This window comes from Rhinopithecus roxellana, chromosome 4 (assembly GCF_007565055.1).
Source record: "Rhinopithecus roxellana isolate Shanxi Qingling chromosome 4, ASM756505v1, whole genome shotgun sequence".
Taxonomy (NCBI): Eukaryota; Metazoa; Chordata; class Mammalia; order Primates; family Cercopithecidae; genus Rhinopithecus; species Rhinopithecus roxellana.
Genome location: NC_044552.1, coordinates 21,094,022 through 21,117,407, shown reverse-complemented (window position 1 = coordinate 21,117,407; position 23,386 = coordinate 21,094,022). Strand labels below are relative to the sequence as shown.

General features: G+C 38.9%; 3 protein-coding genes across 3 annotated transcripts in view; 2 read left to right on the top strand and 1 right to left on the bottom strand.

Moving 5' to 3' along the window:
* Positions 1-23,386, top strand: part of LOC104671261 (histone H3.1t-like) — a 43,975-nt gene that overhangs the window by 16,928 nt on the left and 3,661 nt on the right. The window lies entirely within an intron of this gene.
* On the bottom strand, positions 18,595-20,482 carry LOC104670892 (histone H2B type 1-N). Its single transcript, XM_010374252.2, has one exon. The coding sequence runs from the start codon at positions 19,580-19,582 to the stop codon at positions 19,202-19,204; it is 381 nt and encodes a 126-aa protein (XP_010372554.1). The 5' UTR covers positions 19,583-20,482; the 3' UTR covers positions 18,595-19,201.
* On the top strand, positions 19,877-22,734 carry LOC104670900 (histone H2A type 1). The gene has a single exon (XM_010374261.2). It carries the CDS (start codon positions 19,907-19,909, stop codon positions 20,297-20,299), a length of 393 nt encoding a protein of 130 aa, XP_010372563.1. The 5' UTR covers positions 19,877-19,906; the 3' UTR covers positions 20,300-22,734.

Below are 23,386 nucleotides of genomic sequence, written 5' to 3'. Positions count from 1 at the left end.
ACGGTAACTTTCATATATACACCTCATCCAGGTTCCAAGAACATGCTTAGAAGCAGTGGGCATCATCTCATAAAGTACTTGTAAGAAAAGTGGGAGTTTATTATTATCTCCGTATTGCAGACAATCAAGAGAATTACATACTCATTAAGGTATTTAAGTTACCAGGCTAGCAAATATGGAGTAGGATGTCAATCTCCAAAGGGCTTCCAGGGCTGTACTCCTTCCCTCTGTTTTAGGCAGCTTAGTAGGTTCTTCACTAATGTGGAATATCAGAACAACCTGCTTCAGTGCCACATCCACTTTTTCTATTTTCAGTATTTTGTTATTCACATATTCATCTTGCTTATTTCCCTTGTACATCTGAAAATTCTTGATTTAGTTTGCTCTAATACTCTGTTAGGGACTCCTGAATGTCAAAATTTGCATTATGGCCCTGCATTTAATGATCTGCCCACAAGCATTAAACCATACAATACTTATATCTTGCTTTTGCCACATTGGGGAAAAACATAACATTAGTCATCAGCTGCCATTTATTGAGTGTGTACTATCTTCTCAATACTATGCATTACTTAATTTATTTTTCCAGGCCCGGGAGGTAAGTGCTAGTGGTATCTATGATAAGGAGACAAAGGATTGGACATGTAGCATTATATTGTATTAATGTATTGACTGTTGTATTAGTTTGCTAGGACTGCCATAACAAGGTACCACAGACCTAGTGGCTTAAACAACAGAAATTAATTTTTTCACAGTTCTGGAGGCTGGAAGTCTGAGATCAAGCTGTGGTTTCTTTGAGACATAGTAGTGTTAGTTTCTTTGTCTTCTTCCTTCTCCCTCCTTCTTCTCCTCTTCTTCTCTTCCCTTTCCTCCTCCTCCTTCTTTCTTCTCTCTCTCCTAGCTTGTAGATGGCATCTTCCCCCTGGGTCTCCAGGTCATCTTTCCTCTGTGCATGTCTGTGTTCAAATTTCCTCTTCTTATTTTGTAGTTTAAAAAACATTTTTTTAAGAGATGGAGTCCTGAACTCCTGGCCTCAAGCTATCCTCCCACCTCACCATTCCAGAGTGTTGGGATTACAGGCCTGAGTCACCATGCCTGGCCACAAATTTCCTCTTCTTAAAAGGAAACCAGTCATATTGGATTAGGGCCTACTCTAATTACCTCATTTTCATTAATTGCCTCTTTAAAGACTATCAACACACGGTGGCTCACACTTGTAATCCCAGCACTTTGGGAGGCTGAGGCGGGCGGATCACGAGGTCAGGAGATAGAGACTATCCTGGCTAACACGATGAAAGCCTGTCTCTACTAAAAATACAAAAAATTATCGGGGCGTGGTGGCGGGCGCCTGTAGTCCCAGCTACCTGGAAGGCTGAGGCAGGAGAATGGCATGAACCCGGGAGGCGGAGCTTGCAGTGAGCCCAGATCGCGCTGTGGCACTCCCACCTGGGCAACAGAGAGTGACTCCGTCTCAAACAACAAAAGAAAAACAAAAAGAAGACTCTGTAAACAATTACGGCTACATTCTGAGGTACTGGGGATTAGGACTTCATTTATTGGGGATGGGGAGGCACACAATTTAGCCCTTAATAACTGCTTTCCTACATGGAGAACAGTCCACAGAAGTCAGAGATGGGTGACTCCCTTCTCTGGGCTGCCTAAGTTTGGTTATTTGATAATAACCAATAAGGCAGACAAAAACAAAACAAAACAAAAACTAAGAATGAGGATATGTTAAAGTTTAAACTGCTACATTTTCAAAAAATGTATTGTAAATAATTAAACATTTATGTCTTTTCCACAATGAGATTTTTCAGCTCTTTACTTGGGCAGATCTAAATTGTCCACCCTCTAGGAGGGTGAAAAAAGAGGGTCTTTCTACTGGGGCTACTACTTTAGACAGAGAGTGCTCATAATTCCCTATCTAAAGTTACTTCATGTTACTTCATCACTGCTTTCAAGACAGCAATGATGGTCAACTGCAAGTTGGCAGACATTTTAGACAAAAGACATAAAGGGTGTCTGCAGGCATTATGTGACCTATAAGTTGCAATTTTTCAATAGTCTCTTTTGAAAAAGTTTCATACAGACTTTAATCTGTCTTAATTTCAGTACAATACTCAATAGGCAGACTGCTATACATGCTGGTTTCTCACAGGAAAGGCAAAAGTTAATTGTGTGGTGATGATATAGTGAAATTGCTTGATCCTCCCTCATAAAGAAAATTTGTCCAGGGTTCTCTAAGAACAAATTTCTATTTGCCTTTTATCCTAAAATTTGGAAACAAGAGGGAGAAAAACATTTTTTTAGCTCTAGAACGACATCTTATTTGCATTATTAAAACAAAACAAATACAAATGGCTAGTTCTCATTTGTTTGTAAGTATTTTATTTGATGGTACAAAAGATCATGGAATCTATCCTTTCTACAGTGAAGGCCACTCACCACCACAAAGTTCATAGACTGACTCTCTCACTGATTCTCTAAGTGATATACTGAAAATACTCCCTTTCTCTGTCCATCAATTTTTTCACCCATAAAATAGGGATAGGATGATAGCAGCCTCAAAAGGTTATTGCAGGCCATCACCTTCATACATAAAATGGACTGAGATTCCCAGTTGGAGGAGATGAAGTTTTTTCTCACAGTGAATGGTATATATTTTTCAATGTTTCTTAATTCCATTTTTTTTTTTTTTTTTTTTTTGAGACAGAGTCTCACTCTGCCACCCAGACTGGAGTGCAGTGGCACAATCTCAGCTCACTGCAACCTCCACCTCCTGGTTCAAGCAATTCTCCTGCCTCAGCCTCCCCAATAACTGGGATTACAGGCACCCGCCACCATGCCCACCACCACGCCTGGCTAATTTTTATATTTTTAGTAGATATAGATATTTTTAGATATAGGTATATTTTAGTAGATATAGTGGTAGATATAGATAGTTCTGAAAAACAAGGCAGAAGTGAAAGTTCTACCAAAGGAATTACCAAAGGTTTTGCCATCTTGGCCAGGCTAGTCTGGAACTCCTGACCTCAGGTGATCTGCCTGCCTTGGCTTCCCAAAGTGCTGGGATTACAGGCATGAGCTGTCATGCCTGGCCAATTCCATCAAATTACAACAGAAAACTCAAAGTCATGTTTTGTGACTTGCAGAAGTCTACGCTCCATGGGTGTGACCACTGCCAAAGCACAACACCAGGACAGAAAGAAGCAACAATTGCATTAAAAGACATGAAGGTAGCTGAAAGAGAGAAGCATCCCTTAGAAAGGCAGGATGGTCTCCAGGGATTGGATCCAGCAAAAATAGATCACAGAATTACCAAAGGACAGAAGTGGTGAAGCCATTTCATTGCAGATGTCACTTAGTTCTCTGATGGCTTGAGAAGGATCATCTTAATGTGAAAAGTGGTAGATATAGATAGTTCTGAAAAACAAGGCAGAAGTAAAAGTTCTTCTTTCTGAAGTGAAATATGTGATTGAACAGATGAGAGGTTTGATTAAAATGTCCCAGATGGTAAAGTGAATATATTTTGATGGTTCAATGTTAAGCTCTTTGGTGAGAAAAATATAGTCAGGATGAATTGCCTAGCCTTCAAGAGATTTGATTCCAATATGATATGCACTTTTTAAGGTACTTGCTATTTCTTCTACCAATAAGGTAGTGCAATTAATGTCTGTATTTTTATTTTGGACTTCACAGACACTTGAACTATAAAAGTCATTCATTTGTTTAAATTTTGAAACATGATTTCTTGATCCAACAATACATTGTTTAATCTCTTCCTCTAGTTCTATGGCTAGGTATTTGTTTATATTTAATTTAGCAACTTACTTCTTTGGTGGTGATACACAACTGAACAAACATGGCAACTAATTTGCTAACTTAAACATCATTAGTGAGAATTTGAATTATTATAGGAGAAATCCATCCCTGGACCAGAGAGTATGACAGCACTGATCTATATCATTTTATACAACTACATTTTGAAGATTTTAAGAATTGGAAGTCCTAGAATAATTTAGTTATTGATATTTTTAAAACATGTTAACAAATACTATACTATTGATTCTATTTTTAGTAATTACTTTCAGTAATGATATGCCAGACATCTTAGATCAACCCTTATGTTTAAAACAACTAGAAAACAATCTGATTGGAATTGTAGGAGAGGGAAGACTCCCTCTGCCCTCTGAGGGTTTGATAATTAAGTGTATGAAATAAATTGACAACAGGCACATTAATAAGAGAAAGACACAAAAATTTATTTTGTGGCCGGGCGTGGTAGCTCACACCTGTAATCCCAGCACTTTGGGAGGCCGAGTGGGCGGATCACGAGGTCAGTAGATCAAGACCATCCTGGTTAACACAGTGAAATCCTGTCTCTACTGAAAATACAAAAAAAAATTAGCCAGCGTGGAGGCTGGCGCCTGTAGTCCCAGCGACTCAGGAGGCTGAGGCAGGAGAATGGCGTGAACCCGGGGTCGCACCACTACACTCCAACCTGGGCGACAGAGTGAGACTCCGTCTCAAAAAAAAAAAATGTATTTTGTTCATATAGATATCATATGAAAAAGAAGTGAATGCCTCCAAATCCAATGAAATCTAGAAGTTTATATACTCTCTTCATAGGGAAGACAGGAAGGGGGATGTAGGCAATGTAGGGGAAAGGAAATTATTCTTGGAAAAGATGAATGGGCCCTCCAAAGAATAGGTGACTGCATAGTATCAACTTCCAGTCTCCTCTCCGGTGATACAAGTTAATCTTCCCTGGGTGATGAGATTGATGGGGAGGGGACTGATGACACTCTAGTTCCTTTTGGAGGGATTGTCTATAGGCAAATATGGGGAATTCAGAGAAAACCCCACCTTGCATTTGCTGTTCCCTAAGTGCCCCCAGTGACATATTTTGAGGTGGCATTTTGTGAACTTCTTCAAAACTGTCAGGCAGCTATCAAGACAAGGAAGAACTACAGAGCAATAATCTGAAAAGGAAGAAAACCCAGAGTATTTTGCAGCTGTGAAATAATAAAGGAGGAAAATCTCCACATATTATAAATGATCTTTAAGATATATATGTGAAATAGGCAAGATAGAGAAAATTGTTATGTAGCACATTATTGTTTAATAGAAGGGTGTTAAGAACACAAACATATATGCTTATAATAAACAAAAGAAGGATATATCACAACATTTAAAGTTATTACTCTAAGGTGAGAGAGGCTATTAGGATGAAGGAGAAAGATTTCTTTGGATATAATTTGATTTGACCTTGGGACTATGTAAAAATATTTTATTTAATGGTAGAACCAAATATTTAAAAATCCAATCCCTAGACATCAACAGCAAAATGAATTAAATGGATCTGTATATCTAGATCATAACATAAGCATACAGGAAGGGATACTCCAAATACTTTGAAAAATAGTCATTTGAACATAAATGAACATTACTAGTGTGGTATATACCCTAAGGCAGCAGTTCTTGAACCTTCTGTTCTCAAGACCTGCTTATACTCTTAAAAAGTAATGAAGTGATGCAGTTGACAATTTGAGAATGCCTTGGGAATTAGAGTTTGGATGCCAGCAATGACAGTCATTAAAATGAAATATGCTCTCCTGAAATAACATTTCAGTGAATAAAGCACCAAGGAGTTTTCCAGGGAGCTCTCTTTTGAACTTTGATCTATAGCACGTTAGGTGGTGGAGCTTTGGGATCCAAAGAATTTGTGTTTCTGTAGGTTATAACTATTGATATTTACCATATTATAGAGTAAAACAAAAAAATTGGTTAATTCACTTAAAAATAATAATAAACCCATTTGATATTAGCATACATATTTTATGAAAAATAGCTATATTTTTAAAATAAAAAGAAGAGTGATACTGTTTTACATTTTTGCAAATCTAATGTCTTGTTTAATAAAAGACAGCTGAATTCTTGTTTCTGCATTCAATCTCTTGCAATATAAATGTCATCTGAAAATAATAATGAAAAAGAAAAATAAGTGTCAGAATTAGTATGAAATAATATTAGCCCACAGACCCACTAAAAGGGTCTCAAGGGTCCCCAGATCACATTTTGAAAATCACTGCAATTGTTGCCATTACAGAAATCACTGTCCTTAGGACAAAAAAAGAAAAGCAAACATTTTTTAAAAATTATGTTCTTAGTAACAATATTGTTGGTGACACTGGTGGGGATGACTATGGCAGAAGCTGATGCAGATGATAATTTGAGAATGCCTTGGGAATTAGCGTTTGGATTCCCAGCAATGACAACCATTAAGATGAAATATGCTCTCCTGAAATAACATTTCAGTGAACAAAGCACCAAGGAGTTTTCCAGGGAGCTCTCTTTTGAACCTTGATCTATAGCTTGGTAGGAGGTGGAGTTTTCCCCAACGTAAATACAACAGAACTTTACAAACGGAAGGATGGGACCCTCCTGGAGAGTATGATGCTCATCTCAGAGATGTAGGGCACAATGACCTAGGAGAAGACAAATCCTAGACCACAGTGTAAGCGTCTTATTCAGTTCATCATAGTGTTTGTTCTGATTGATTATCGTCATGGATTCCTGGCGTTTTACATGCTGAATCTATTCTAATTGACAACTGTAATTGTTCTGTTTAATTAAAATTCTCAAATTAGCAATACTAATTCTTAGTGGGGATTCTTTCAGGCTTTGTTGCCTGTCTCCTGCCCTAACTTACTTTTTATTGCTTCTCCAGACATCTGAGATTATCCTCACCTTCCATCAGCATGATGTCCTACACTCATTAGGATTTCCTATTCCCCAAAACTTGTAATTGGATCCTCTTCAAGAACTTTGGGTTCTTGAGTATAAACTAAAAATCTCTATACTACAGTTTACGTTAGATTGTTTTCTGTGTGCACTGATGCACCTGGTTGACTTGTGGGACTTTTAGATGATTTTTTAGTGACAGATTTAAAACACTGACATTTTTTGCTTTTATTTCCTCCTCTCTCACATATCAAAGAACAGTGTTTTTAAAGGATGAGTGCATGTTACTCCTTTCACTGAATGTCCTTTATCCTTCCTAAAAAGTTTTCCTTTTTAAAACTAACTCACTTTTCTTCCCGATCTAAAAGCTTCATTCTTCTCTGTCATAAAAAAAATTCCTTTACTAAGGTTAATTTACTATATTATGGGTTGTTAATTTAAATAATGTGTTTAAAGAACAATATTGTTTAAAATTTTAGAAAGCACAACAATGGACTTTTATCCACATATTATTAAAGTCACAGTAGTGACTTTAACATTCTACATTGAGCATGTAGGACAATTAATATACTCCACAGCTAATAAATGTATGTAGTTACTGTGTGTGTTTTGTTTTTTTTTTTTTGTACTTTAGAGTTCTAAATGATGCCTCCCAGTTTTTATTATGTATATAGCAGTTGTTTGAAAAGAAAATGAAATGGAATTTTAATTTTCTAACACTCTTACTCCAAGAGAACAACAAAATTACAAAGGTATCATTGATGTCCAGTTTATTATTATTTCATTAACTCCATTAAATATAATATGAATAATGTATTAAGTACATGTATGTATAAAGTGTCATTTGGCTCATGGAATATGTAGCTAAAGCGTCAGAAGATTGGACCTATCTATATTCTCCATCTCACTGCTGAGATGAGCTTCATGAGCACACAATAATGTGGCCAAATATAAATACCTTAATATACACAGAATTTCTTGATATTCTATAGTTTATTTTCAAGATGTCAATTTAAAATGTTGGAAAAAATAATTAAATTATGATAAAGCTACAATGCATTAAAATTAATATCTAGAATTACTTTTAAAGTCCAGTGTCAATGTTGTCTCCAAAATTTTAGTGCAATTATTTATATAGTTCAATATTCTTGAAACACCATTTCACAAGAACCGACTAGTAAATGATAGTAGTATACTTGGGTTATAATGTATTTTAGGTGCAACTCCACATATATTCACATCACATGTACAAACTTCTAATATTAATTAAGATAACTGAGATGTAAATTTACAGGGTTTTTTTGCTTTGAAAAGTGCAGACACTTTAGAAGTTATCATTACAGGACCTCCTAGTTCTATGTAAAACTTGAATTTTTGCATTAATAGGCGATGCCTATATTCTCAGTTTTATATTCTGTATTAATTCTACTATTAAAGCAAGCACAATATAAAACATAGCCTTAAGAAATGAAAACACACCAAAAAAAAATCCCTTAATTTATTAAAGGATACTTTTCTTCATTCTAAGCAGCTGAAGAAATCCTCTGGCAAATAGTTTGTATCGATGTTTTAGTATAATATATTAAATTAAAATTATTATTTTTAAAGTAGTATCTAACATAATATGCCTTCCAGAAAGATATAGGCCATACCTATTTAGCTTTGAATGCTAGGCTTTAAGCAAAAATTCAAAATTTCTCTCTTTTCCATATCTCAAGATCACAGCCTAAGAGACTTTTAATGGGCAATCACTAGTTTATATCTTGGGAATACTGCAAATTAAACAAATTAGGTCACCTATATGTATCTTCATATGCAATTTGAACAAAAGGGAAATACAGCAGTAAGTGGTTAATTGGCCGAATAGTGTATTTTTTTGTTCTTCAGTAACAAGATGCCTTCCAGAAGTTTAGTAGCTAAATAGATAAGAAATACATAAACAACCTTATATCGCTTTTTTTTTTTTTTTTTTTTTTTTTTAAGACGGAGTTTCGCTTATGTTGCCCAGGCTGGAGTGCAATGGCGTGATCTCAGCTCACTGCAACCTCCACCTCCCGGGTTCAAGTGATTCTCCTGCCTCAGCCTCCTGAGTAGCTGGGATTACAGGTATGTGCCACCAAGTCCGGCTAAATTCTGTATTTTTAGTGGAGATGGAGTTTCTCCATGTCAGTCAGGCTGGTCTCAAACTCCCCACCTCAGATGATCCGCCTGCCTTGGCCCTCCAAAATGCTGCAATTACAGGTGTGAGCCACCGTGCCCAGCCTATATTGCCTTTTAATTCTTGTTTTTACAATGATGGCAGTCCATAATGTTATTTAATTGTTGTTTAATCCTTTCATAAGAATGTTATTCTAGTTTTTTTGGTAATTAAAAAGACAGCTCTGGAAACTTCCATAGACTTACCTATTGTTATTGTTTTGATTTCATATCACTTTTAAAGATTGTGTACTTTGTTTTGTTTTGTTTTGTTTTGTTTTGTTTTAAGTAACATGGTCCCGTTAGTCACCCAGGTTGGAATGCAGTGGGGCCATCCTAGCTCACTGCAGCCTTGAACTTCTGGGCTCAAGCTATCTTCCTACTCCAGCCTCCCAAGTAGCTGGGACTATACACATGAGGCACCTCTCCTAGCTTCACTTTTAAAAGTTTTAAAATCTAATCTTTCTCTGGTTTTAGCTTGCTTAATACAAAATTCAGTTATGTTCTATAGGAAAAATTTCCTCTACTTTGGGATCTTGGCAGTGATCCTCCTAGCAATGGTGATGGGCAAAACAAAAGGCTTTTGATTTTGTTGAAATGTGTTTGATAGGCTATATTAAAGCCACAGCACAAAGAAACCTCGTAGAGCAAAGGAATAAAGAAATTATTGATGAAACTCTGAATCCTGGAAGGAAACACAAAGATCATCTTACTAAACCCTACCTTTATTTACATTTGAAGGAATGGAAACCAAGACGTATTTGTGAAAAGCATGCTGTCACACCAGAACCCAGATCTCTGGGATTCCTGTCCATCGTGTGTGTGTGTGTGTGTGTGTGTGTGTGTGTGTGTGTGTGTGAGAGAGAGAGAGAGTGTGTGTGTGTAGGAGAAAAAGCAGGAGGAGGGGAAGGAGAAAAGGAGAGAGAAAGCACAATTCTCTCATTCAGCATATATGTATTGAGTGCCTACTATATGTCAGGGATACACCAATAAATGATATGGATTGTAACACATATTTACTTTTGTAAATGAGCAATTCTATTATAAAAGATAAATATGCTTTTAGTTAGTAAAACGTAGGCAAAAACGCTTTAAGATGTTTTAAGTAGACATAACTAGTTAGTAAATAGAGAATATGTTGTTAAATATAGAATAAGGGATGGAAGGGTCAAAAGATACCTAATGTTCATGAGGCACAAAATATACAAAAGGAGCCACACATTCAGAATTCACAGATATATGAGACATCGAAGCACTGACTCATTATTCATGAGGCCTTGAGTCAGCCACATATTGGAGACACCATAAGTTCTCTACTTCAGAAACAAAAATAAAATCCATGGCTGTTCAACCAACTAATTGGTTGGGACCAGGCATATATATCTCTGTGTCTGTCCTACAGGTTGATTCAGCGATGTAAGAGAGCTCAGATATATGGAAATTGCTCACACTTGATTCAGATAGTATGGTTCTTCCAATTCACTTACACACTAAACTTAATTTGCTCTTCTTTTCCCCCTTGCTCTTTGCTATGTTTTTTAATGAAGCTGTGATTTAAGCATTTTACTGCATAGTCTGCAAACCTATTTGTGCTGTGTCCTCTGGGAGAGCTTGCATGGGACTGTACTTGGAGCCTACCAGGGCATCAAGGTAATTTCTCACATGGTACCAATAAGGACCCTCTATCATAACAAAAATCTGGAAAAGTCACCTTTAGATGGCAAGTTGCAGGAAGTAAGGGGAAAATGATGGAGGTGTGTTCCAGTCAGAGGTAAAATAAAGTACAGGGGCTCACAGGGACACAATGCTCAGCAGTTTGAGGAACATCAAGGGGACCAGAGTGGCTAGAGTAGAGGAAACAAGTGAGACAGCCCTAGAAGACGAGACCAAATACATCACTGGGGCCAGAGTATGCAAAACCTCATAAGGCAAGGTAAGGGCTTTGGAAGTTTCTAAGTCAAGGAGCAGGTGATCTGACCGAAAATTTTAGAAGGGTATCAGGATGCTGAGGGGAGCACAGACTGGAGAGGCACAGAGATAGGAGCAGGTACTACAGGTAGAAGCTATGCAATAACCAGGAGAGAGGAGGTGGGTACAGAGTAGGTCAGCACTGGCAATGGAAAGTAAAGGGCTCCTAGTATGGATTATTTATCCCTAGATTACTGCCAAAGAGGTCTTCTTTCCTAGTCTTATTACTCTGTTCAATTCTGACCAATTAAAATCTCCAAATGTCACTTCTTTTTCATCTTAAAAGCACTTTTTTTTTTTTTTTTTTTTTTTTTTTTTTTTTGTGACGAGTCTCACTCTGTCGCCCAGGCTGGAGTGCAGTGGCGCAATCTCAGCTCACTGCAAGTTCCGCCACCCAGGTTCATGCCATTCTCCTGCCTTAGCATCCCGAGTAGCTGGGACTACAGGCCCGCCTCCACGCCCGGCTAATTTTTTTTGTATTTTCAGTAGAGACGGGGTTTCACTGTGTTAGCCAGGATGGTCTTGATCTGCTGACCTCGTGATCCGCCCGCCTCGACCTCCCAAAGTGCTGGGATTACAGGCGTAAGCCACCGTGCCTGGCAAAAACACTTTTCAAAACAGTGCTTTCCTTTCCACACAAACAAATCTAAACTAATCAGCCTGGGCATTGTGTTTCCTGAGCCCTGGTGCCTGTTTTGTTGAAGAATTTGCCCATTCTGTCCCATCTCTCTGACTTAGGACACACCACACTAAATCCTGATATATCAATTATATATATCATTAAGGCTTCTTTAGTTGTCGTCTATTATGATGTATGTCCTTTAGGACAATGACCATGTTCTTTTGTACTGACTGTTTCTCCAAGGGCACATTCAATGATAATCAATGGGGAGGATTTCCAAGTTAATGACCCTTTGCCATCACAGGTTGTCCACCTCTTCTTAGCATTAAGACCCTCTGCTTATGCACATGCCCACAGCTCTAGAGGGGAAGAAAAGAAGTTTAGAAATACCCAACCAGGCACACGGACAAATTGACCTACATAGGCCTTCCTCCATGCCTCCTCTTCCCCCAAACCCACATTCATTTTCATTCCTTTCCTTCTAGTCTGGCACAACATGTCAGTAAAAAGGACACAAGACCAGAAAGCAAATTCTGAGATTTGGAGAATCTGTCTCAGAATAAGCAGTTGCAATATGCCTTATCTTTCCCAGAACATGTTCTTGCTCCACGTCCAGCAATGAAGTTCCAAGAAGGGGAATTCGTCAACATCTCTCTGACTGATTTAACACAGTGAAGACATATCTGTTTAAGAAGTATTGCTGGTGGCCAGATGAGAGAAGCTATTGAGACATCTGCAGTGAGGTACCTGTTGCAAAGCCCTACCTAGAAAGGGGCTGTGGGGAACTCATTGTTTGTTTGGGATCAGCATAGTTCTATATTCCATTTTTAGAACAGTTGAGTTTCCATGTTCTTAAGGTCTAGGATGTTTAGAACAGTTGTGGATGTTTAGAACATCTAGGATGTTTAGAACAGTTTCCATGTTCTTAAGGTCTAGGATGTTTAGAACAGTTGAGTTTCCATGTTCTTAAGGTCTAGGATGTATACAGGAGCTCTGGTATCACAGTGGACCCCACAGAAGTGGCCAACTACTTACATTTCAATTATCTTTCTCTGCTTTTTTGTTTATCAGGCTAAAGCTGAATGTGAATCTGATGGCTGCTGCCTTAGTTCAAAGCCAATGGAGCACTATACCTACAGAAGCAGAATTTTAATAAACTGGCCTGAGCAATAGCAAATGGGGAGGACTTCCGAGTTGATGACCCTTTGCCATCACAGGCTGTCCACCTCTTCTCAGTAATAAGACCCTCTGCTTATTCACATGTCCACAGGTAACCTCTAGAGGGAAGAAAAGAAGTTTAGAGATACCCAACCAGGCGCATGGACAAATTGGCCTACCTAGGGCAGATGCCTCAAGTATTTTTCTTCTGCAATGGACTTATCAGCACTGCAGACTATTTCTGGGGGACATTCTGGCATTATTAGAAGCCCTCCAGCCACTCTCAGCTTTGACATGTCCTCTATGTAGTTTCTGCAATGAAAGTAATTAATGTAATTGTTCTCATAGAAGAGTGATGGTTCTTAGGGAGCATTCTGGAAATTAAATAAGTTGGGTTTTTGTTGTTGTTGTTGTCCTGGTGATTGGGAGAGGGCACAGTACTGACATTTAGGGACATTTAGGGAAGGACCAGGGATGCTAGATATCCTGTGAAGAAGTCTCAACTCATGCATGACTTCCACGTATCTCAAAATCAATCTGAAGGTGAAAAACCTGATTATTTGAGGCTAAAACAGAATTCCTTTTACACATAAGCATGCAATGTTTGTGTGTGTGCATAATTTAATGTGCACTGAATTTTCCAAGAATGCAATCACTTTACAAATTAAGAGAAGACTATATTTTGTTGTATTCAAATGTCACTCAGCATTACTGGTCTTTTCAAAAAGAAAAAATCACATTGCTGAGAGTAATGTCCCTTGTGGTATTTGAGTTACCTAAGTCAGTTGGTTTGGTCCTTGTTGCATTCGGGATAGTTCCATACAGAGCTAAAACATCCAACTACTTCATTTTGTTTTCTAGTATAGGGCCCAAGCATTTATAGGTTGAAAGTACCATCTTTATTATTAAAATACCATCCCTTATTTAGCTTTTATATCATATTAAGCTGCTTTAGCAATTTTTGAAAAATTAAGTTAAATAGTATTACCTAAGAATTTAATTTCAGGCTGTAAAAAGGATCATAAAAATATTAGACATACAAAGGGAGCCTAGGCCTGACAGGTGTGAGAACCACTGCTTTTTATAAATTCTCATTTGTAAACCCTGTTTAATGAGCTACACAAGCACCAACCTCACAGAAGGTCAATAAATACAGGTCACAACCCTCACTCCTACTCCAAATGGTTGCACTAGGACCTGACTATATGATTTCAAAGCCTGAGTTGCTGCTCTTGTGCCTTGGGATTTTAAGGCTCTTCCCAAATTAATACACTTAGAATCCCAGTGTTTTCTTATAGTGTTTCTTAATTTCTCCATCAAAAATAATTCCTTTTCTCTAGTATAACTAAAGAACTATGACTGAGGCACTTTTATTTTTCCTTATATCAGTGGAAATTCTTACTGTCAGGGGATGAAGTTATTTGTTCTCACAGTCTATCCCCATTGTTCTTTGCATTTTCTGACCCTCAATAAAACCTTGTTAAGTTTCATCACTCACATTTACCAACCCCCTAGAGATACTTGTATGCGTGTTCAACTCTGGAAATTAATAGAAAAAAAATTTTTTTTCTTCTGAGATGCAATCTTGCTCTGTCACCCAGGCTGGAGTGCAGTGGCACAATCTTGGCGCACTGTAACATCTGCCTTCTGGGTTCAAGCGATTCTCCTGCCTCAGCCTCCCGAGTAGCTGGGATTACAGGTGCATGCCACCATGCCTGGCTAATTTTTGTATTTTTCGTAGAGATGGGGTTTCACCATGTTGGCCAGGCTGGTCTTGAACTCCTGACCTCAGGTGATCCACCCACCTCAGCCTCCCACAGTGCTGGAATTACAGGCATGAGCCACCGCACTTGGACAGACATTTTTATCATTATTCAAGTGTGGAAAAATTTTCTCCTGTTTTTTAGTACCACGCATCTGCTTTACCTCATGCAGTCTCCTAACCTTTATGATTTGGTGACAGTATCAGAAAAGGAGAGGCTCTGAAATACAAGTTAAAAGGAATTGGGAAATGAATAAATTGACCATCTGCAGAAGTAACAGATATTTGAGATGGTTTGGAAATGGATGGATGATGAAATTCACACAATGTTTTTCTACATCAAGTAACAGGAAATGGACCTCAGATAAGTTGTGATCACATTAATTTAACATGCCCTTTATCAGGCAATGTTTGCTGTAATGAAATAAACAAACAAAAAAACAAAAACAAAATAAAACAAAACAAAATAAAAAAGGAGCATGTCCAATACTATGTCATAACTGAAGAATGGTAGACTGCATGAAATCTAGAAATGAGTGAAAAAGAATTAGGCTTTGTTAGTATGTTTCTTGCAATCTCCATGGAAGGGAGTGCTCTGTTTCCAATGAGGAAAATATAAATTTTTCTAGTCTGGCCAAAGACCATTTATTCAGGTAAATAGTTGTTTTTTCAAGACATAGCTGTAAAAAAAGAAAAAAAAAAGTCCTTTAGGACCAGATTCTCTCTTATAATTCTATGTTCCAATCTGTTCCTTTTTGCCTTATAAATTGTTTTCAGGAAAAAAAATATATATATGTGTGTGTGTGTATATATATACACACACACACACATATATATGTATATATATATATACACACACACACAAAAAGTTATATGGGGCAAAACATGAATCATGTGCTTTCTTGCAGCTACCATATAAAAGTTCCAGTGTAAAGCACTAACGTGACATGCTGGTTTGGATTAGCTCTAATCAATTCTCCAGGGCTGATTAGCAATCTCATAAATTAATCAAGATTGTTTCAGCAACAGAGGGTACCATGCTTGGCTACGAGGTGCAAATAACTTAAAAGATCTATCTTTGAGTCCTTATTTCTCTTTCTCTCTCTGTTTTAGAAATTTTAACCTTCTTAATAACTGAGAGTAATGGGCCTGATATGTGAACTTTGTAAAGAAGTGTTCGATTTTTTTCTTAATGCTTCTCTCCATTCTCCACACAGATTTTAGCCACCCCAAATACAATATTCTTCTAGACATCTTCTTCCCTGCTGACAATTCCAAGTTATTCAAGTAGTCCCTGATGGCCCAAACTTACATATAGACATATACATGCAGAAATATAGACATCTATCCATATTCTCTGTATGTTTAATAAGGAGTCACTTCACTATTCTTTATTCTGGCCTGGAGAATGTGTTTAGGTAACTTAATCCTTCTAAATCCCCTTCTCACTTTCTCTTCTGGATTTTAACTACAGATTTCTCCATTCCATAAAACAAACCAACAACAGAATTTCCTGCTGATTATCTGTATTAATGGAGAGGCTCAACGGCACCTGTGCTATGAAAAGTTGTGATGAAAAAACTCAAATGTATGATGAATTTACTGTCCTCAAGTATTTTGGTGTGAAATGGTGGGAGGAGAGAAGATACATAAATGAAAAGAGTATAATCTCTGTTCTAACAGAGAGAGGAGTATACACACATACACATACATAACATATATACAAAATACACATATACATACACACACACAGCCTCCAGAGAGATGTTACAAAGATTTTGTGGGAAGTTAAGTAGAGATTTATAAGAGCTTAGAGGAGCTGAAGGAAGACAGAGCTCAGCTAGGTTCTAATAGAGAGGGCTTCAGAGAGTGAGACTTGTGTGAACTTTGGAGGATAAGTTAGGATTTAGATAGATGGAGAAGCAGAGAGAAAGAACATTTAATTAAATGGATTTCATGAAGTCTGAATTGTATCAATTCTGTGCCAAACGCAGATTCAATACATCAAATAATGTGAAGAAATCAACTGTAATGAAGTACCATCAGGGTCCTCCAAGCAATTCCTAGGAATCAGGATTTTTGGTCTAGGGTCTTTAGTCTACAGATTGAGAAGCAAGGGTACCTGGAGATTGGTTGCTGACTCTTAATTTTAGCCAAAATCTTGAGCTTTCGGAAACCATCCACCTTCTTAATGTCCTTCGTGAGTCTTCTTTTTCTCCTCCTTAAGAGAGGAGGAGGAATGAACAATATTTAGAAAATGAATAATATTTATGGAAACACTATTAGGTTTGAGTTTCTCATCTATAAATTTTCCTTTATGACAAACTATGTGATGCTTGTAACTTGTTTTTACACTGGGAGTTTTTTCCTATTATATTTTCCAGTATAGTATTTGATACATAAATTTAATATATGTAACATATATTTAAAGCGTAAATCAGGCTGGGCATAGTGGCTCATGCCTGTAATCCCAGCACTTTGGGAGGCCAAGGCGGGTGGATCATGAGGTCAGGAGTTCGAGACCAGTGAAACCATCATGGTAAAACCCTATCGCTACTAAAGATACAAAAAATCAGCTGGGCATGGTGGCCGGCTCCTGTAAACCCAGCTACTAGGGAGGCTGAGGCAGGAGAATCACTTAAACCCGGGAGGTGAGGGTTGTAGAGAGCCGAGATCGTGCCATTGCACTCCAGCCTGGGTGACATGGTGAGACACCATCTAAATATATATATACACACATACACATATATATATCAAAAGTTTAAATCAAATTATATCAAAACCCATGATAAAACATCTAACCCCAAACTGGAATATTGGCAACAACTTGTATTTACCTCTGTGTGTTTCTGTATCCCATGTCTTGTCTTTATCACTAAGATAGCCACTGCCAAGTATTTTTAAAACTCTCTCTTAAAAGTTTTCATTATCACACACTTATGTATACTTATTCTGTATAAGTGCTTCTATATATACTTCAACAATGTATAATTTGGTTTTATGTTCATTTTACTGTTTTTTGTTTTGTTTTGTTTTTTAAGAGATAGGGTCTCACCATGTTGTCCAGGCTGGTCTCAAACTCGTGAGCTTAAGCAATCCTCCCACCTCAGCATTCCCAAAGTGCTAGGATTACAGGCGTGAGGACCATGCCCAGCCATGGTTTTACTTTTGAGTTTTAAAAAATGTTATTATGTATGAACCTTCTGAGACTTATGTTTCTAAAATTCAACCAGGTACTACTGTGTGTACCTCAATAAATGCATTATTTGGACCATGAACATGTAGTTCTCTCTAGTATTTTTATCTATTAAAAATAGTATATTTTCCATTCTCATATGTCTCCTGTTGCATGTGTGCAAAATATTCTCTCATGTAAACATCTAGGAGTCAAACAGTTGGGTCACTGGAGTACACTTACTGGATAAAAAATACTATCAAAAACCTTCAGCAAATACAATTCGATGTGGAAGAGTTCCCACACTGATTCTTGGCAAAGACCAAAATACTTTTAAATATGCCACTCCTAAGTGTTTAAAATGAAGACACTCATTCTGATTTCCTCAGTTGGGGGTGGGGGAAAACAATGGAGAACAGCCCTTCTCCTCCTCTATTTTTTTTCTTTTAAAATTTATTCCAATTAATAGAGATACAGTAAATGCAAGTGACACAGATAAGAAAACATGGAGCAGATCCTAACAGAAAAGGTAGGGAATAGAAACTATGTTCATAAACAGGAATTCCACACAAGAGAAATATGGGAATGAGTAAAACGGCAAGAATCCTCCAAAAAACCCGCACTGCCAAGAATTTTCCCAATTAGAACACTCACCAGAGAAAACAGTGGTCAAGTTTCAAACTGCCCGCGCAGCGTCGGGATTGGCCATCGACATCAACTCGGCCCGATTGACCTGTACGATGCTGTAAACTGGGTTCAAACTTTTTTCTGCTGCCTTTCTATCTTAATATTTAGCAAACCCAAACTGGGAACAAGGGAGGAGAAACAGCACCACTCTCAAAATAAACAAGTTTAAGTCGATTTGTACGTTTCTGTGTGTGCCAACTGCTTCATTACTAAAGTATACATGAAGTTTAGGGACAGAGCGCCGTAAACAGTATGGATATTTTACCAGTTGACACTTAAATATTATATTTTATTTGGGGTCAACAGGAATTGAATTTTCCCTTTACTAGGTTTGTCTGATGATAAACCTGATCCTTCTTCAGATAAAACATTGTCTCAAGCGTTGTTGCAACATGCAGTACACTGCAGTGCTAATTAATTTCTTTTTTCTTTCTTTTTTGAGACAGAGTTTCGCTCTTATTGCCCACGCTGGAGTGCAATGGCCCGATCTCAGTTCACTGCAACCTCCGTCTCCCGGGTTCAAGCCATTCTCCTGCCTCAGCTTCCCGAGTAGCTGGGATTACAGGCGTCCGCCACCACGCCCAGCTAATTTTTTTGTATTTTTAGTAGATACGGGGGTTTCACCATGTTGGCCAGGCTCGTCTTGAACTCCTAACTTCACGTGATCCACCCGCCTCGGCTCTCCAGAGTGCTGGGATTAGAGGCTTGAGCCAAAATTAGTTTCTAGCAAGGATAAAGTAAGGAATCTTGTAAATCTTCTTTGTAACAATTAAGAAATATCTGCTGTAAGAAAAGTGAGTGCCAGCTCTCTTTGGGAAGACTGAGTGGCTCTGAAAAGAGCCTTTGGGGCGTGGGCCGAGACTGACCGAACGTTCCGCGGTGGGCGGGCTCACTTGGAGCTGGTGTACTTGGTGACGGCCTTGGTGCCCTCCGACACCGCGTGCTTGGCCAGCTCCCCGGGGAGCAGCAGGCGCACAGCCGTCTGGATCTCCCTGGAGGTGATGGTCGAGCGTTTGTTGTAATGCGCCAGGCGGGAAGCCTCACCCGCGATGCGCTCGAAGATATCATTGACGAAGGAGTTCATGATTCCCATGGCCTTGGACGAGATGCCGGTGTCGGGGTGGACCTGCTTCAGAACCTTGTACACGTACACGGAGTAGCTCTCCTTGCGGCTGCGCTTGCGCTTCTTGCCGTCCTTCTTCTGGGCCTTTGTCACCGCCTTCTTGGAGCCTTTCTTCGGGGCGGGAGCGGACTTTGAGGGTTCAGGCATGGCTGGTAGTAACTACCGGAAAATTGGAGAAAAAACGAGAAGAAAGTCGGTAGCACTGTCTACCTACCGCTTATTCCCTGCTTCTTAACGCAAATGGGGCAGACAATGAAGGTGTGCGTTTAACTAGTGGTGAGTCCTGGAAACGTGTATTAACTTTGTCCAATCAAAATAAGTGTTTTTCAAAACCGCAATCCCATTGGTTAAAGCGAAACTGTAATGTTAGCCAATAGCATAGCTTAGTTTTCGTGCCCGTATTGACTATAAGTAGCCGAGCCTTAGTGTTGGGTCAGTCTCAGGCACACTGCTGATTTGAGTGTTTCTGTCATGTCGGGACGTGGCAAGCAGGGCGGCAAAGCTCGCGCCAAAGCTAAGACCCGCTCTTCTAGGGCGGGTCTTCAGTTCCCCGTGGGCCGAGTGCACCGACTGCTCCGCAAGGGCAACTATGCCGAGCGGGTCGGTGCCGGCGCGCCTGTGTACCTGGCCGCGGTGCTGGAGTACCTGACCGCTGAGATTCTGGAGTTGGCTGGGAACGCGGCCCGCGACAACAAGAAGACCCGCATCATCCCGCGCCACCTGCAGCTGGCCATTCGCAACGACGAGGAGCTCAACAAGCTGCTTGGTAAAGTGACCATCGCCCAGGGTGGTGTTCTGCCCAACATCCAGGCCGTGCTGCTGCCTAAGAAAACTGAGAGCCACCACAAGGCCAAGGGCAAGTAGTGGGTCTGGAGTATTGCGTTACTCATACCTCGGTCCAAACCAAAAAGGTTCTTTTCAGAGCCACCTACTTTTTCACCAAGTAGAGCTGTGTTCCACAGTTTTATCCGATGTCGAGTCATCTTGCAATGGCACTGGAATGCTGTATAGAGATGAAGCAAAACCAAAGGGCTTTTACACCACATTGTTTTGAGATAGAAAGTAGATATTGAAATATTCAGGGCACATCAAGAAATTTAGGCGCGGCAGCTCGCGCCTGCAATACAGCTGAAAACAATAGGAAAAGTGAGGCAAGAGGATAACAAAGGGAGCTGAAAGTTGGTTAGAGGGCTGAATAAGTAAAAGCAAAGGGCAGAACTAAGGTGGACGGGCGGGTGAACAAGAAGCGAGATAACAAGCAGTGAACCTTTTGCAGCCGAAACAAAGGTGAGATAATGTGAGCAAGGACCTCGTGGCCGGCAAGATCTGGAACAAGCCAGTAAAAGGCAGCTCTTCAGAGATGGGCATGCGTATTAGGGAGGAAAAAAGTATCCTTAACAAAAGCCCATATGATAATCAGCTACTTAAGGTTCTTGCATATGGGCTACATATCTTGCATGTATTTAAGATTATGAGATAGAGGTGATGCACAAGCCACAGAAGCCAAAGTAACTAAGCAACAAACCTATCAATAAAAGGGCAGATACTGGCTATAGATTAGGCGGCACTGGGAAGAGAAAAACACGCACACACATAAAAAGACGTAAACTGCAACAAGCTGATGCTGATCTCATCTCGCAGAGGTCAGTGCGCTCTCCCCCGCCGAGAGTGCTTAATAAACTTTTGCTGCTTTGCTATCTGTGTATGTGTCGACTAGTTTGCTCCTGGCACCAAGAGCCTGGAACTGCTTGGCACCATCCGGTAACACAACCACTTTGGGAAGCCGAGGCGGAAGGACCGCTAGAGCCTTGATGATCGAAGTCAGCCTGATCTTTACAAAAGTAAAATAACAGACTGTGCCTGGCGTCTCAAAGCCTGTAGTCCTAGCTACTCGGGAGGCTGAGACCAGGAGGATCACTTGAGCCCAGGAGTTCGAGGCTGCAATGAGCTATGATTGCACCACTGCAGTCCAGCTTGTGTGACAGAGCAAGAGTGTTTCAAATGAACCTAGTGTCAGATACTTACTTTCTGTATTACAGAGGACTGAAAGCTAGCTAAATAATAGTTTTCAGTGTACCTGGGTTCCAGAGATAAAATTGGTAAACTAACCTTTGCTCCTTGCTTGGGCTTTTAGTTTATACTTCATAAGACCATGGAAGCAGAATTTGGGTATCTGACCCTTCTGCAGAATTTAGGACCCCATGTGCGTTTGGCCTACCTATTCGAGTTCAATTGAATCTTTCTGAGCACCTATGGTGTGCCAGGCACCCTCCTAAATGGGGATACAATATTAATCCAGATACATAACGTCTATATCCAAAAGGAGTTTCAAATTGACTTGGGCAAAGAATACATGTCATAATGGACTGTTTATGTAAATGATGGGAAAGAGCTGGGGTTAGGGTGTGAGATTACGTTAGAAGGTGTTACTTAAAAACAGTATGAATGATGGACGTTGTAAGTCAGGTTTTTTATTATATCATGGTCATATAGTCCTGTTCCTGTCAGTTTTTCCTGCTTCCTTTCTCTCATCAAGATCACTCCCTTCCTCCTCAGATCACCAAGTCCTCCTAGCTAGAGAGGGCCTTCTATTCCTCTCCACCTAAACTTATATAAGCTACTGTGTTCCTCATAAAGACATGTTAATGAAAACGAATTTCTACAGGATCTCTAGTCCATTGAAATACATTAATTTTTGAGTCTCTGCACACATTTTTATTTCCTAGATTTAAGTCTTAATTGCAATCGCATACAACTAATATTTCTTGGAATAAAACAGCAAACACAACTGTCATAAATATTACTTTTTTTAAAAAAGTTATGATTATTTGATGTTGAGGACTCCATCCTGATTTCAATGAATTAATTCATTCGTTCCCTTTTAAAATGTCATCTGCGTTATTTGTGTGTATAAATTTTCAATAATTGTTTCTGTTACAACCATCAATATAAAGTAAATGATACAGCTCCATAGAAGGCCTGTAAGATTTTTGAAATTAAAATAAGTTTTTAAATAAAATATGCTGTCATGATCATTGAAGTTGATGATAAAATTATTCCATTGTTTCTATTTCTCCCAAGAACCACCATCTAATCATGAAAGCTAGCTAAGTAATAATTTTCAGAGTTCCGGAGTTCCAGAAGTAAAATTCTTTAAGCTAAACAGCTTGTAAAGTAACTTTTGCTTTATAATTATTATAATTTTTGGTGTTATTTATCCTAACTCAATGTACTCATAATCAAAACACTGACAAATGCAAACTTATGTATTAAGTAAAATAAAATATACAAGTGTGATATATCATTGTTTATAATTCTACATACACATGTAAAGAAAAATGGAGGAGCTGTTAAATGTGTAGCTTCAAAGTAAGTAAACTAGAGGAGGCAACCTAAAGATCAGAGGGATCCAAGGGGCAAAGAGCAATTAGGAAGATTTATAGTGCCTTATCACTTTATGGTATCATATCATCTGTGAAATATTGAATTAAATTAATGTCCTTACTGATTTGGTGCCCTCTGAAGATTCGTTGAAAAATCAGACATGAGGCAGATTAATAGAAAAAAAAGAAGACAAATTTACAATGTGCATGGCGAGAATCAGAGTGATTGCTCACCCCAGAATGTGGTTCAGAAGTTTATACACCATCCTAGAAAAACAGTTTGAGGGAGGGAGAAGAGGAATTCATTTGAGAGGATTACTAGGAAGAATGAATGGATCAGGGAAAAGAAATTAAATTTCTACCTTATCTTGTGAAATGAGCTCTTCAGGTGTGATGACATTTGTCTTACAGGGATTCATTTTTGGTGAGTCTGGATAATAGGCAGATAAAGGTTGGGGAGGGGGAGAAGGTCTAAGAGACTTTGAGGCTTCTGCAGTTCAGCTTGTCACCATGCCGTAGTTTGGGGTATTGGTTTCTGAGCCCCGACATTGATAATGTGCACTAAAAA

Excerpts from the sequence above, each read along its gene's own strand:
- LOC104670892 (XM_010374252.2), bottom strand. The coding sequence starts at position 19,582 with ATGCCTGAACCCTCAAAGTCCGCTCCCGCCCCGAAGAAAGGCTCCAAG.
- LOC104670900 (XM_010374261.2), top strand. The coding sequence starts at position 19,907 with ATGTCGGGACGTGGCAAGCAGGGCGGCAAAGCTCGCGCCAAAGCTAAG.